The sequence below is a fragment of the Fonsecaea pedrosoi genome, assembly GCF_000835455.1.
Source record: "Fonsecaea pedrosoi CBS 271.37 unplaced genomic scaffold supercont1.3, whole genome shotgun sequence".
Taxonomy (NCBI): Eukaryota; Fungi; Ascomycota; class Eurotiomycetes; order Chaetothyriales; family Herpotrichiellaceae; genus Fonsecaea; species Fonsecaea pedrosoi.
Window position 1 is genome coordinate 369,998 of NW_013550613.1, and position 14,083 is coordinate 384,080.

At 52.3% G+C, this 14,083-nt stretch overlaps 4 protein-coding genes across 4 annotated transcripts; all 4 read right to left on the minus strand.

The window, feature by feature from the left end:
- Nucleotides 1-102: 102 nt before the first annotated feature.
- Nucleotides 103-1,875, minus strand: Z517_04003 (uncharacterized protein; the record flags this gene model as incomplete). The annotated part of the gene is made up of 1 exon (XM_013429334.1): nt 103-1,875. One exon carries the CDS (start codon nt 1,873-1,875, stop codon nt 103-105), a length of 1,773 nt encoding a protein of 590 aa, XP_013284788.1.
- Nucleotides 1,876-2,352: 477 nt separating this feature from the next.
- On the minus strand, nt 2,353-3,759 carry Z517_04004 (ATP-dependent RNA helicase eIF4A; the record flags this gene model as incomplete). Its single annotated transcript, XM_013429335.1, has 4 exons — nt 2,353-3,018; nt 3,075-3,433; nt 3,485-3,556; nt 3,651-3,759. 4 exons carry the CDS (start codon nt 3,757-3,759, stop codon nt 2,353-2,355), a joined length of 1,206 nt encoding a protein of 401 aa, XP_013284789.1.
- A 3,034-nt stretch (nt 3,760-6,793) lies between these two features.
- Z517_04005 (uncharacterized protein) lies at nt 6,794-9,373 on the minus strand (the record flags this gene model as incomplete). Its single annotated transcript, XM_013429336.1, has 1 exon — nt 6,794-9,373. The coding sequence occupies one exon, from the start codon at nt 9,371-9,373 to the stop codon at nt 6,794-6,796; it is 2,580 nt and encodes an 859-aa protein (XP_013284790.1).
- A 1,297-nt stretch (nt 9,374-10,670) lies between these two features.
- Z517_04006 (uncharacterized protein) lies at nt 10,671-13,980 on the minus strand (the record flags this gene model as incomplete). Its single annotated transcript, XM_013429337.1, has 2 exons — nt 10,671-11,289; nt 11,339-13,980. The coding sequence occupies 2 exons, from the start codon at nt 13,978-13,980 to the stop codon at nt 10,671-10,673; spliced, it is 3,261 nt and encodes a 1,086-aa protein (XP_013284791.1).
- Between the last annotated feature and the right edge of the window lie 103 nt (nt 13,981-14,083).

Genomic DNA, 14,083 nt, shown 5'->3' on the forward strand with positions numbered 1-14,083 from the left:
TTATAAAGTGGATGCCCGGCCTCCTCAATCATCAGCGCCATTGAATGTTTCCATGCCATCTACCCGTGCAAGAGGTATTGCGCAGTGACTGCGTTCGGCCAGCTACTCTTCGTCTGTGGTAGGTAGAATAGGGATCTCTGGTGGCGGTGGCAGAGGTAGCCCTCTCTTTCTGTGCCCTGCCCGTTGACGTACTCTCGTGGGAACTGAAGGCTTGGGGTCATTGTGCAGAAACCCCTCGTCATTGCTGCTTTCTTCCATTGAATCTGCATTTTGTTCGCGAAATGACACAAGTTTGGGGGAGATGTGATGATTTGGAGGCGCTGTCGGGCGAGGCTTCGGTCGCTTTGCTGGGTGATCAATTTCGTTGACGACGGCTCTCCTCTTGTGGCTTTCACGACGCTTTGCTGAGACGGTCGTGGTTTTTGCGGGGCCTGTCTCCTGGAGGTTTGCAGTCACCTTTGCAGATTTCCGAGGTGGCGCTCGCGGTTCCGTGGCGTCGACAGCCTGCTGTTGTCTCTGCGCCTCATCGGGAACCTTGCCAGGATTGGTCTTGAGCCTCGATCCCTGAGTGATGTCCTGTCTTGTCCTGTGAGCCGGCGGACCTCTGTTCGATTCGACTTCGTGCCGTTTTTCCGTCTGCGTTTGGAGGTTTTGTTTCTCGGCCACGCGTTGGCTTCGCCGCAGCGGTGCATCAACAGTGTCTCGTGGTACTTTGCCGTTTCTCGCCTCCTTGCCGACGCCATCGACACGCTGTCCTGACTTACCGACTGCAGCAAGCCCTGCGTCTGTCTGTCTCGGACGCGAAGTTTCCACCGATGTGTCGTTGGCAAGAAGTTGTGAGCATAGATTTCCAAAGGCGGTAACGTTGGCCCAAGTCCATCCACTCGAGTCGAGCCACTGCTGACACTGTTTTCTATGGGTGTTCTGATAGAGTCCCTCCACAAAATGGTGTATGATTGTCTCTTCAAAGTCCTGCGGCAGGGCTTGGACGAGTTCCTGACCTTGGTTGTAGTAATGGTCCCAGCCGTCAAATCTTCTCTGCCGGAGGGTCTTGATCTCGGCGAGCCGCGACGCCTCTATGGGGAGTGGTGACAACATTCTGAGGGACGGCTCCGCTGCGCGGCACTCATAACCAGCATAGCTGATCGTGTGAGCATTAGCGTCGAGGTCGAGATCGTTTGGGAGTGTCATCTCTCGAGCCTGCTGAGGTTCAGAACGGTCAGGGAGGGAATCCCGAACCTGAACCGATTCATCTGCGAAGAGGTCAGCAGTTTCTTGTGAGCGACATGTACCTAGCTCATAAACAGGGCTCATACGCTCTGCAGTCTCTGAAACGTGGCTGACCGAGTCTGTTACAACAATGCCAGCATTTTGATCACTCCAGACTCTGTTCACGCGACTTTCCAAAACTTTGACGAGTGCGGTATCTGCCTTGTCATCAAGAGCTCTTTGCAGATTCTCGAGGGTTACCGTTTGCTTCTCGACAATTGCTATTTGTGTCTGCTGGGCCGTTTGTGCGTCGTGATACGACGCCTTGATATTTGAAGTCTCGGTTTGCAACGCTCTGCACGACTGTCGCACTGCCCGTATCTCACGAGCCTGGTCATTGAGCCGAGTTTCCTGCTTCTCGAGAATGGCAGAGGCTTTTGTAGCGTGGTCGTCAATGGGCACCTTGATGGATTTGACCTTGTTTTCGATGGCAGTCTGCCGTTGGGTCGAATCTCGTATCTCTTCACGCAACATTGTAACCTCTGTGACACACGTCTGGAGCTGCTCATGTAGGAACACATTTTCTCGACGGATTTGATGGGCTCTAAGTAAGTCGATAGCGTAGTTGACCGTCATCTTTCGATCTGAAAGCGATGTGACGGGCATTTTGAGCGTTTGACCGACACGGAGGTTTCTCTGAAGAAAAGAAAACCTTGTGCCAAGTTCTCCTTGCATGTCAAAGATCATCAGACATTTTTTGTGGTACATGAACCTTTTGATTTTCTACCTATCTATCGCAAAGCAGCAAAGAGAAACGATCATTCCTGCGTTGTACATGAGAATGCACTTTGGAATCTGTTGAGCGACAGCCAACAACAATTGTCAGCTAAACATTAAGAAGCAGAAACGCCTGCGAAATCTGCCCACATAAGCAACATTCGACCGTCACGTTCTGATAGTGTCCGTCCTCATGATAAGAAAAACATGACTTTTTTTCGTGAGCGACAACATTGAGCCAAGCAGTCGGAGACAGGCTTCATCCCACTTTTCTCGAGTCGTTGCTACATCTGAACAAACGCCATCCACATGCCCGATGAGAGTGATTAGATGAGGTCTGGACAAAAGTTAGTTTCCGAGTAGATATCAAGACAGAGGTAACAACATACCAGCAACGTTCATTGGCATCTCTTCGATTTGAGTGCTGTAGAATTGTTCGATTTCTCTCATCATGCGAACATCGTCGGCGGTGACAAAGTTGATGGCAACACCTTTTCGGCCGAATCGACCACCACGTCCGATACGATGGATGTAGTTTTCGCGGTTGGCAGGGAGATCGTAGTTGATGACCAGTGAGACTTGCTGCACATCGATGCCACGCGCCAAAAGGTCGGTGGCAATCAACACTCGGGAGGATCCTGATCGGAACTCCTTCATGATCACATCACGCTGAGCCTGCTCCATGTCACCATGCATGGCAGAGACTGTGAAGTCACGAGCCTGGAGCTTGTCGGTGAGCCAGTCGACCTTTCTTCTCGTGTTGCAGAAGATGACGGCTTGTGTGATGGTCACTGTCTCGTAGAGATCAGACAGCGTGTCGAGTTTCCACTCTTCCTTTTCCACCGCAATGTAGAACTGTTTGATACCCTCCAATGTCAACTCGGCCTTTTTGACGAGGATGCGGACCGGATCGCGCATGAATTTGGTCGTGACCTCCAAAACGTCTTGGGGCATCGTGGCGGACAAGAGGACGACCTGAGTGGATTGGGGAAGGAGTTGGAAAATGTCGTAGATTTGTTCGGTGAATCCGCGCTGCAATCTGTTAGCAATCTCCTAGGTGGTGATGGTGGTGGTGCAAAAGCACTTACCGAAAGCATCTCGTCAGCCTCGTCCAAAATAAACATCTTCATGCTGTCCGTCTTCAACACCCGGCGCTGGATCATGTCGTGCACACGACCAGGGGTACCGACAACGACCTGTGGGCCGTCCTGAAGCGCCTTCATGTCCTCGCGCACATTTGTTCCTCCGATGCATGCGTGGCATTCCACATTCATAAAGTCTCCGATCGCCACAACCACCTTTTGGATTTGCTGCGCCAGCTCACGCGTCGGCGCCAGGATCAGGGCCTGGCATGCTTTGAGGTTGGGATCAATCTTTTGCAAGCACGAGATGCTGAAGGTAGCCGTCTTTCCTGTTCCGGATTGCGCCTGGGCGATCACGTCCGATCCTGGTCGATTTCGGTCAGTTTTTGACCCAATTTTTCGCGACGACAACGTACCTTTGATCACCGGCATGATTGCACGAGCCTGTATCGCTGACGGACGCTCAAACCCATATGCGAAAATTCCTGCTGCAATTAGCATCTATACAACATGTAGGAGTGGTTGGAGGTCAAGGGGAGGTCTAGGGGCCAGGGGGTTCGACGGCTAGGTGGGACGACATACCGCGCAAAAGTTCGGGTTTGAGACCCATGGCATCGAATGAATCGGTGACTTCATCGTAGTTTGACTCGATTTGAGACTCTGGGACTTCTTCAAGACCTTTGTCCGCCATGATTGCGATTTGGTTGAGTTGGTTGATTTGGTTGCTGAATTTGGTGTGATGCACAGAAATTTACTGTGAAAAGAGGTTTCTACGCCTGCAAAGAGCGTGAATGTCAGTTGAGAGTAGTGTGAGTAATGGCAAGAAAGAATCTCGAGAGCGAGATTTGTATGTCGAAGATATGAATGAGAGGAGGCGTCTGGAGAAAAGAAAATTTTGAAAATCGAATCATCCAGTCGTAGTGTCACGTGATAGGCTTGGCGGGTGTGGCGACTTACCCTCGTGACTGGGCAGCCGCCGAGGCTGAAGTTGCCAGCCTCGCCCCCGTCCATCCCAGCCTCAGCCTCAGGCTCGGTCTTGATAAAAACACCGTCTGCCTCTGAGGCAACGGTGGTGTTGGTGGTAGTGGTGGTGGTGGCGACCTCCTCCTTCACTATCGCCATCTGTTAGGTATAGATACCCTCCTGGGCCTCAGCTAACAAATTGACAAGATGCTACCGGATTGGCGGCGGCGTCCCTCGCGGCTAAACACCATATCAGTTTATGCCACCTGCGTATGTTGCCACTAGCGTACCCTTCCTTGCCACCTCTGACAAGTACGTTAGTACATTAGGTGTGCTTTAAGGATAAGACATACTCTTCTTCTCTCTCTGCCTCTTCCTCCTCGCCTAGTATATATTAGCAGCTGCTTGTCGATGGAGGGTGCCGCCCGTAACTCTATTGAACGTGGGGTTCCCCAGAGCCAGAGTCATGCGCTCTGCTTACTCGGTTCTTCTCGTTATTCTCCCTCTTCTCCTCCTTGCGGCGGGAGAGAGCGAGGCGGGAGGGGTTCGGGGGAGTGGGAGGGACAGCCGGGGACGAAGTCTGCCGTGCATTGTCAGCATCCATCCAAACCCTCAACGAACCGGATGAGGTGCGGGTCAATAGTTCTCAAAAGAACTGAACGAAATGGAGGTGAGACGATTGACTCCCAGATTTGCAAAGCCAAATGAGCAGAGAGAGAATATCCCAAACATTCAACGTGCGCACCTTGACTTGGTGGACATGGAATTTGAACAGAAATCTGAAATGAAGACTGAACTGAAAAACTGCGGGATCGCTCAGAGAAACCGTGTGAAGAGCTCGAAGGAAAGGGACGAGACACGATTTTCTTCTTTCCCGAACCAATACGAGCATATGCAAGCAGTCTCAAATGTCCAATCGTGTGTTTTTTGGGTGGTGAGTTAAGCCTCACCGTCTGAGGCTCACAATGCCGGATACTGGGGGAATTGTGCAGTAGTTCTGCAAGTTGAGGGTGAGATACAAATACAACAGGGGTACTTGCGGCGATGTAGAAATTTTGAATGGCACCAGGCGCAGACTTCCACGACATTTTTGTGATATTTTGATATAGGGAAGAGGAGAGAGTGAGCGAGATGTGAGGATTAAGGACCTCCTTGAACAGACCCGTGACCCTTGTTGGACTCTCATTCGTCAGCCCCACTCCACCGCACACCATAGACAGACAACTACTTGATGAGCCCTTCGATGCCATCTATTGTCAAGTGCACCCATATGTACAGACAAAATCCCCCAACTTTAGATCAGTAGTCTTGACGAGCAAGTGTGCGTTCACTTCGTCTGGTGGCGGACGGTCTAGTCTCGCTGGACCGGGTAGTCTCATTGGTTCGCTTTCCGGCGTTTTTCAATAAGAATGCTAATCCTTTGAGCCTAGTTGCCGTGTCTCCTTACCTGGACGAGTCCAAAGTGTGGGCTACCTCTGACTGTATCTTGCTTTAGAAGTATACCTCTTAGAGTTTCTTGGGAGCCAATCACGACAAGCCATTTGCAGCTGCAAGGGTCTCAGCCCTAGGATCCAAGTGGAAGCCCTGGACGCCTTGGTTCTTTCCTCGCCGTTTCTTTCAACTACATCTTTCGAAGATGAATGAGTGACGCTGCGAGCTTTGATAGAGCCATTCTGTGACGCCAATAGCATTGTTCTCGACGCCACCTGAAATCTCAAGAAGTCTCTGACTCAGAAGAACGATCCATAATAACCTCCATCGGATTCTAGGGCGAACCAGGCCGAAAAGCGCCACCACCTGTTTAGGCAACGCTAACTTCACGTCCTCGCCTCCCTGATAGGACAAAGAAAGCCAACTCCGAATCCTCACTCAACGAACAAGCCACCAAGGTGATAACAAGGCTGCAACTAGTAAAAATGCTCGACAGCAAGTATTTACCTTGATTCGGGACCGCAAGTTCATACGATAGAGAAACAGGTGCCAGCTAAATTGAGTCGTGTTGGATTCTACCTGAGCATCCAGCGAACCTGCCCTTGTCCGAACTTGCGCTTGAACTTGCGGTCCCCCCGAGTCATTCATTCCCCCTCCATTCCAGGACATTCCAAGAAGCACACAATATACAACCCCCCATGTCCGACGGGGACAGAAGACAGATAGATAATTACTATGTGATCAAGGAGCCCCCCCACAGTCCTATCGTGCGACGTCGCCCCTTATTTGCGAATGTTCGCACTCGAGAAAACTTACTACACTCTTGTATGAAAAAAGAGGGGGGAAAAGAGGCAGCAACCAAATTAGATATAAATTTTGATAAATATACATACAATACATTCAGTCGATCGCCGGCAAAGATAACAAACAGAAATCAAAAAGCAAGGATTATCTACACGTAACTACCTACCGTCCCCAGTATGAACACATCAACTCAGAAGCAAGCCGAGCAGTGACCCCCTCTTTTTTCCTTTTCCCCTGGGTCATCCTGCTCGGGTTCTTCCCCTTTTCCCTCATCCATCCAGTCAGTCAATCAGTCAGTCCAGCAAGCCGCTATGACTTCCCGTAATCGTTGATTCTCCCCTCCCCACTAGACATCATGGGAAAAGCCATTGTCGACTGACAAAACCCTCTTCTCTTGCCCCATATAGGACGTAGCTGGGTAGGCCCCCAAAGACCCCCACCCAACCTCTATTCTCGACCGGACGCCCCTGATTAAATATTGGTTTTTCGTATCCGCATCTCAGGTTTTCAAAAGAGAGATCTCCCCCCTAGAAGGCCTCTTCAACGGGACAGTCGACGCTTTCGTGCCCGTCACGCTCACACAACGCACACCACTTCTCCGGGTCGATGACACCTGTCGTCCGTCCAGCTAGCATGCCGGCTTGTGCACCTGTTCCCTCTATAAGTTTGGCTGGTGCTTGGACTGGAGCAGCCGTGGGTGTGGATGGAGCGGGAAGCGGAGGATTTGCCATTCTCACACTGGGAGATTCTGGGGCATCCGATGTAACTGGTGGAGAGGGTAGATCTTCTGTAGGCGGCGGGTTGGGGCTGACGTCGGATGTTGAGGTTATGGTGTTGTTCGTCGACTTTCGACTCATAAGGGGCGCTGGTCGATCTGGATCCCGTGGTCCTGCTGTCACTGCCAGCATCTGTCCAGCATGGTCGACATGCTCTTCATCATCTCCGAGATGGCCCTCGAGACCAACGCCTCTGCCATTTTTGTCGTCCATATCAGACGAATCGACGTCGGTCGTAGTCTTCTTGCCTGGGCCAAACATGTTTCCACAGGTCAAAATATCATGCCCCCCTTCTTCACAAATCTCGCACCATAAAACTGCGCTTTCAGATGTCGACACATCCGTTACGCCATCGTCAGACCTCTCTCGTTCCCTGACGCCAGTGTCATAATCGAGACGTTGTCTCACTGGCGACGCTATCCCCGAGGGAGCGTCGTGCCAGGCTTCCTGGCCCGTTGTTTGACTGTCTTGTCGCTCATGACCACTGGTTCCGTTTCGTTTCACTGGCCCGAGGACAACCGTCCGCTGGCTTCCAATGGTACCGGTGCTGAGGTGCTTGCGATCCAGTTCCTCGCTGTTGCTCCTAGAGTGCCCAGTGCGCATACCTGTATGGATGCCAAACGCAGCTCCGCCCATAGGCATAGGGAACTTTGAAAGTGTGACGCTATTCCGTAGCTGTCTGACTTCTTGCACAAGTTCTTCCTCATGAGCACTCTTTTGTTGTAAAAGAACCTCAAGATCGCGAATTTGTTGTTGCAAAGCATCTTCTCCGCCATCGCCAACAGGGGACGAATCTTTCCTTTGATGTCCGTTGGCCACCGCAATGCCGTTTGGTCGTTTAGGGCTGGTAGCATTCAAATTTTGAATAATGGCTTTCAATCCCCTTATTTCATCATCCTTTGCGGTTAATTGTGCTTCGAGCTCTTGGACTTTGGACGAAGACAAGTAGCCACCACCACCATTTAGCTGCTCTTCCGTCTTCATCCTCTCCTTCTCCCTCCTCAACTCGCTTCTCGATCTCTCGACCTCGCCTCTCAAGAATTCCACCTCGCCACGCGCCTCAGCCTCGCCGCGCCTTGCATCCTCGAGGCCTTCTTCAAGCTCCTGCACAAGCTCTTCCAACTGCTTAAGTTGCTGTGCGACGGTCTCGACATCCTCACTTCGATCCTGTAGATTTCTCACTTCTTCGAGCAACTCATCTACTCTCTTCTCGTAGACACGTTCGGTTTCGGTACTCGCCATCTCCAACGTATCGATCGTCGAGCGGAAATCAGCACGGTTGGCATCAAATTCCGCCGTGAGCAATTTGATCTTCTCATTCTTCTCCCGGAGGGCTTCTCTTAGGGAAACAACGTCACGGGGGAGGTCGTCTTCATCATCCTCCCGGGCCCTCTTCTCGGCCTGCTGATCTTCTTCCAGTCCAGGAAGGAGTTTTTGTATCTCGTTGAAGTTCCGTTCCATTTCGGCAAAACTCGTGCCTTGGTCATGTATTTGGCGTTTCGCGTTTTCCAATTCTTCATTCAATTCGCGAATCTTGGTCTCGTACTTTTCCACGTTGCTTTCGGCCGTCTTCCGGCTGAAATTGGGTGTCGGTGTCGGTGTGGATTCCGCCTCTTGTTCGGGGATTTCATCAAAACTTGACTCGGGGCCTAACGAGGGACTTGCAGATGCAGTCGAGCTGCCCTGTCTCAGGCTCTGGCTGAAGTTGTTGACACCGCGTTGCTGGCTGGCTTTTGCGTAAGGCCCGCCGGGGCCTCCTCCATTTGTGCTCTTTGCCAGACCAATACCGCTGGGTCGTGTCTTGGGTGTGGCCAGCGTCCTGGGTGTCGGGGTATTGACTTTTCGCAGCGGACTCGAGGGTCGCGGTAGTGATTCTCTTCTGAGGGGTGGTTTGAGTGCCGGGCTGGCGGCACCTGATGATCTCAATCCACCGGGACCTATGGACTGACTGAAGCTGGGTTTGACAAGACCCGTGGTCACGCCGGGGGTCCGCCCACCCTGATTGAAGCTGGCAAGTCTGTTGGTGGGTGTGCCCGGGCCAGGACTTGCTCTAACACCACTGAGCCCCAATCCCGATCCTGCACTGCCAGCACTGCCGGGTTTCTTCACGGCCTTCTCCAAGGGTAGAAATATGCCCGAGCCCGGGATCGTGGTTCTGAAGTAGTATTTTCCATCCACCTCGCCGGAGTTTTTGCCGCGAGGCGCATATTCTGTCGCAAGTTGTACGCCCGCAAATATTCCCTTTTTCCCAGTGACAGGGCCGATGAATTTGACGACACCATGCATGTCGCCGGGGACCATGACAGTGTCCCCAATGCTGATGGCCGACATGGCGGACTAAGGAGGCTATTCAGAACCCAGGGAATCGGGCTCGAAGCAAATGCCAGGACGGACGGAACGATCAGGCCGATGATTGCTTGTTGTCTCGAAGTATCGCGGGGTCGAGCGGCGATTCAAGCCACGTTGGACGTTTCAGTGTCCATCGAAGAAGTAGCGGGTGCGGGCTCGGCGAGATCTGCAACTCGCCGGAACTTGTGGGGGACAAGCACCTCGGGTTGAGCAGACTGAGGCAATTCAGCGAAAGGCCAGGAAATCCAATCTTATTAGATGAAGGCTGCGCTGATTAGAACCATCGACCGTAGGTGTCAAGATATGGTGGCTGCTGATAGGGACAAGGATAGGGAAAGGGGAGGCAGGACGAGTGCGTGTGGTGTTGGTGTCGCAGTGGTAGTAGGCGGCGGTTGGTTGTACGGGTCGGAGCACAGGGATAAACAAAAGACGTAGAAGCAAGGACTAAGCATAGTTTTGGGTCGCGCCGAATCGCAGGTTGGGAATACGAGTAAGCTGAAGCATTGTTGTTATGTACGCATTGGTGAATGGTGAATGGTCATGGAAACCCGACCAACATGGGGGTCCTTTTTTTTCTTGACAGGGTCGCAGGTTGGTGCCACGGGGCGCGCAGGCACCGCAGGCGAGGAAACAAAGGCGCCAAAGGGGAGCGACTGGCGAGGAAATTTGTCTGATTTGCTTAGCGAATCTGGAGCTAAATTCAACCCTCCAGTGACTGCGCTGCTGGGCCGCTGACGGCCGCTTTGGCGACAGGGATACAGAGTGCCGGGGCTCCAGGCCAACACGATCCCGCTGGACTGGTCCATCCGGGCTTCTGAGAGCCAGATGGCAAATGGCAAATGGCAAATGGCAGATGGCAGATGGCCCAACATCCTCGCTCGCCTATTCCCACCTCCGACCTCTCGCAACCATCACCACCATCACACTTCGACCACCATCTTCTCCCCCGGCTTCCGTCCGTCCCCATATCTACCGGCACCGAAATTGCAGGAAGAACGTCAAGGAAACTCACGTTCGCTAAACATAAAAGCACTGCTTCAGCCTTGCCACGCACAACACAGCCGATCTAGCGCCACGGAAAGCCAATTTCCACCTTCCACACCTCCCTCCATCCCGATTGTCTACCTGGTACACTGTGGGGAATGGTAGATGGTGGCCCCTTTACTATTACAATGCATGGGACTCCGAAAGACGCGGAAAACGAGAGCGATATATTGATACTTTTGGCAAGTCCCCAAGACGCCTGCATCATCCTGTTAACATGCCTGGTCGAAAACAACTACAGCTGCAACCTGAATGTCTTGACCTCGAACGCGCGCAGTTCAATCGGGATACTGATCTTGTTCTTCCCGGACATGTCCAGCTGCTTGCCGTCGTCCTCCAGCACGTTGGTTTCGAACACCTTCTTCACTGGCAGAGTCGTTTCAATCACTCCGCGACTCTTTCCGCCCATGCTCTCGTAAATCCTCAGTATCACGCTCTGTCCCTTTCGCTGGGTGAGCTCGCCTCGGGAGACGTCTTCGTCGTCTTCTCCACGCTTGACGCAGTCCAGGATCAGTGATGGCGCGCCGGTGAGACCCACGGCGTTGAACAACTCCTTAGGAGGCCTGTCGTCCACGACCGACACCAACGTCATTGGATGGTTGAAGTTGTAGGCCGCTCGGACAGTGTCGCTGCTCAGCGCGCCTTGGTGAGGCATGATTGCCCACTTGATGTGGTGACGGCCCATATCGGCGTGTGCATCAGGTGCTTTGGGGGCCCGCAACAGTGATAGACGCATAAGGTTGCCGCAGGTCGCAAAGCCGTATTTGGAGTCGTTCAGGATCGACACACCATAATTGGCCTCTGAAAGATCAGCAAATTTATGGCAGCACACCTCGAACTTGGCCATATCCCAACTAGCATCGTCAGCATTCGGACGGTCCATGGAGCAATAGGGATCCTTACCTTGTGTTGTAGTGTGTCGGGCGGCGAATGATTCCGTATTGCGTCTCGTAGTTTGCTTCCGTGTTGACCACATCCACGGGAAATTCTACCTTTAAGAATTTCATGTTCTCATGCCATTCCACTTCGGCTTCAACCAATAGGTACCCGGCCTGGGTTTGGCTGTCGCAAGCGTCGAGGCTGATGGTGGTCTTGACCCAGCTGTCTTTACTCACCTGTGTCTTGGTGGCCACGCTCACCCTGTACGGGCCACGTTCGACAATCTCTGATGCGTCCGATTTGAGCTCTTTTCTAGAGTCGAGATGGAAAACCTCCACATCCCAGGCTTGCCAGTACAGAGGCTTGTCATCGAATATCACTAGCTGATTCCCCTTGCCTCCCTTAGCAATCACCTCTCTGTTGGCTCTCAGGTCAATCAATGACGTGATGCAGCCTGCCTCCACCTCTGCCTGGAATATGCTGTTCTTCAAGACAAAGACACCCTTCCGCACTTCTTCAATGGACGCTGTCGATTGGATCGCCGAAGCAGCATGCGTCTTACAAACACCCGGCCCGCCAGATACATAGGTATACATCTGCTCTTGAGACTTCGCATTGGCATGTGGGATCCTGGCCAGCTCCGATCGTTTCCAGGGGGTAGTGTTGAAGGCCGCAAGCTCGGCGTTAGCTTTAAGGTGCTGAGACAAGCCCAGGACCGTGAGTGCCTCTTCCTTTACCTTTTCTCCCACTTTCGCATTGTGGGCGTAAAGTCTGTCCGAGTCATCATAGCACATCTCAATGGAGCTGCCAGGCAAGCAGTCGTGGAACTGGCAAAGGAGCACATTCTCCCACATCTCATCGATCTCCTTCTTGGGGTATTTGTAGCTCTTGCTCTTCAGACTCGCCAAAGTTGCCAGATATTCGACGTCGTGTAACATAATTTCCTGCTTCCGGTTATTGAGCTTGTTGTTGGCTTGTGTCGTGTACGTGCCTCGGTGCAGTTCAAAGTAAAGCTCGCCGTACCATGTAACGAGCTCGGTGCCTTCTGCCACTTTCTTCTCTATGTTTGCATAAAAATCGTCCACGGTGTTTCCCATGTGCACTCGGGGCAGTAGTCCGACCGTGTCGCTCAGACCACGGCATCTCCTCAGCTTCTCCAGCATTGACCAGGTGGGTCCACCTCCTCCATCCCCCTTGCCAAAGACGAGCAAGGATGTGTTGTCCTGGTCCATGCTTTTGTGTTGAGTGACGCTCCGTCTGACGTCTCCAAAGTGAGCATCTGCCGTGTACGTCTCACTGGGAGCCATGTGGCAGATGACTTGACTACCGTCTAAACTCACCCAGTTGAATGTGGTGTGCGGGAAGTTGTTGATATTGTTCCAACTGAGTTTCTGGGTGAAGAACCGCGTCATTCCAGCGAGGCGGCATATCTGTGGGAGCTGGCCAGAATAGCCGAAAGTGTCGGGAAGCCAAAAGGTTTGACATCTTTCGCCAAAGTTGCTCTCGAAGAACCGTTGGCCATACAGGAATTGCCTGACCAAGGACTCACCGCTGGGCATGTTGGTGTCATGCTCGACCCAGCTCCCACCTATTGGATGAAATCTCCCTTCCTTGACTTTGGCTTTGACTCTGTCGAAGACGTATGGGTAATACATCTTCAGCCACTTGTACTGCTGTGCTTGACTGCAGGCAAACCGGTGTTCCGGATATCGGTCCATCAAGTCACACTGGTTGGACCAGCTTCGGGCAACTTTGCGCTTTGTCTCGGCCCACGGCCATAGCCAACACGTATCAATGTGACAGTGTCCAATTCCGTACACGATGCTCTTCTCGTCCGAATCATAGACCTTGGCTGAATCGACATTCTTGCCGATATAGTTTTGGGCGATTTTGCGAGCCTCTTTAATCGAGGCAGCCGATCCATTACCGGCTATGAAGGTGTCCATGATCTGATTGCAGATCTGCAGGGCTTCATGCTTTTCCCAGCTGTCGCCAGGAAATTCCCGAGCAGCGTCGCCGATGATCCAAAAGTCGATGTACAGCTGACGAGCGGCAAGGTTGACGTCCACAATCTGCGCCTTCCAAAGTGTGTAGTGTTTGTTTGGATCTGGGGGTTGGATACTGTCACCCCCTGGAGCGTTGCCAAACATTCCGTTGCACGCCATCTCTATGTAGAAGATGTGCTCTTTGCCATCCCGCCAGGCCGTGGGCAGAATCCATTCAACCCGGTCTCCACCAGTAAGGCCTTGTAGAGGATTCCCATCCTCTGTCCATACCATGCCTTCATTGCCTGCGTCCCAATGGAACTCTAGATGTTCTCCATCTCGCATGTGTTTAGGCACGGTGAGTTGAATCTTGAACCAATGGGTAGACCAAGCTGGTCCGAAGGATTCGCCGCGATGTGTTGGGCGAAAGGTGTGAGAAGTGGCATCGTGAAAAGTCGGTCTGGTGAGATTGGGTGGAGAGTAGACCGAGAGCTTGACATGGTCTTCGTCATCGCAGGCATTGTGATAGAGCTTGGAGAGAAGATTCTCCTTTTCGTATTGGCCACCGGATGTGAATTGTCGTAAGCGGTCAGTATAGATGCTTTGGATCTTTTGTCCAACAGGATGAGCGCTGAGTCTTGGGTACGACGAGGTAGCGCGAGTAGATGTCTCGCCCCCCATTGTTGTAGGTTGGGGCAAAAAACTAACCGGAGCGGAGAGTACGATATCAAGGAGGTGTAGCTATCATAGGAATTTGGTAAACAGGTCAAACGAGAGACGACGG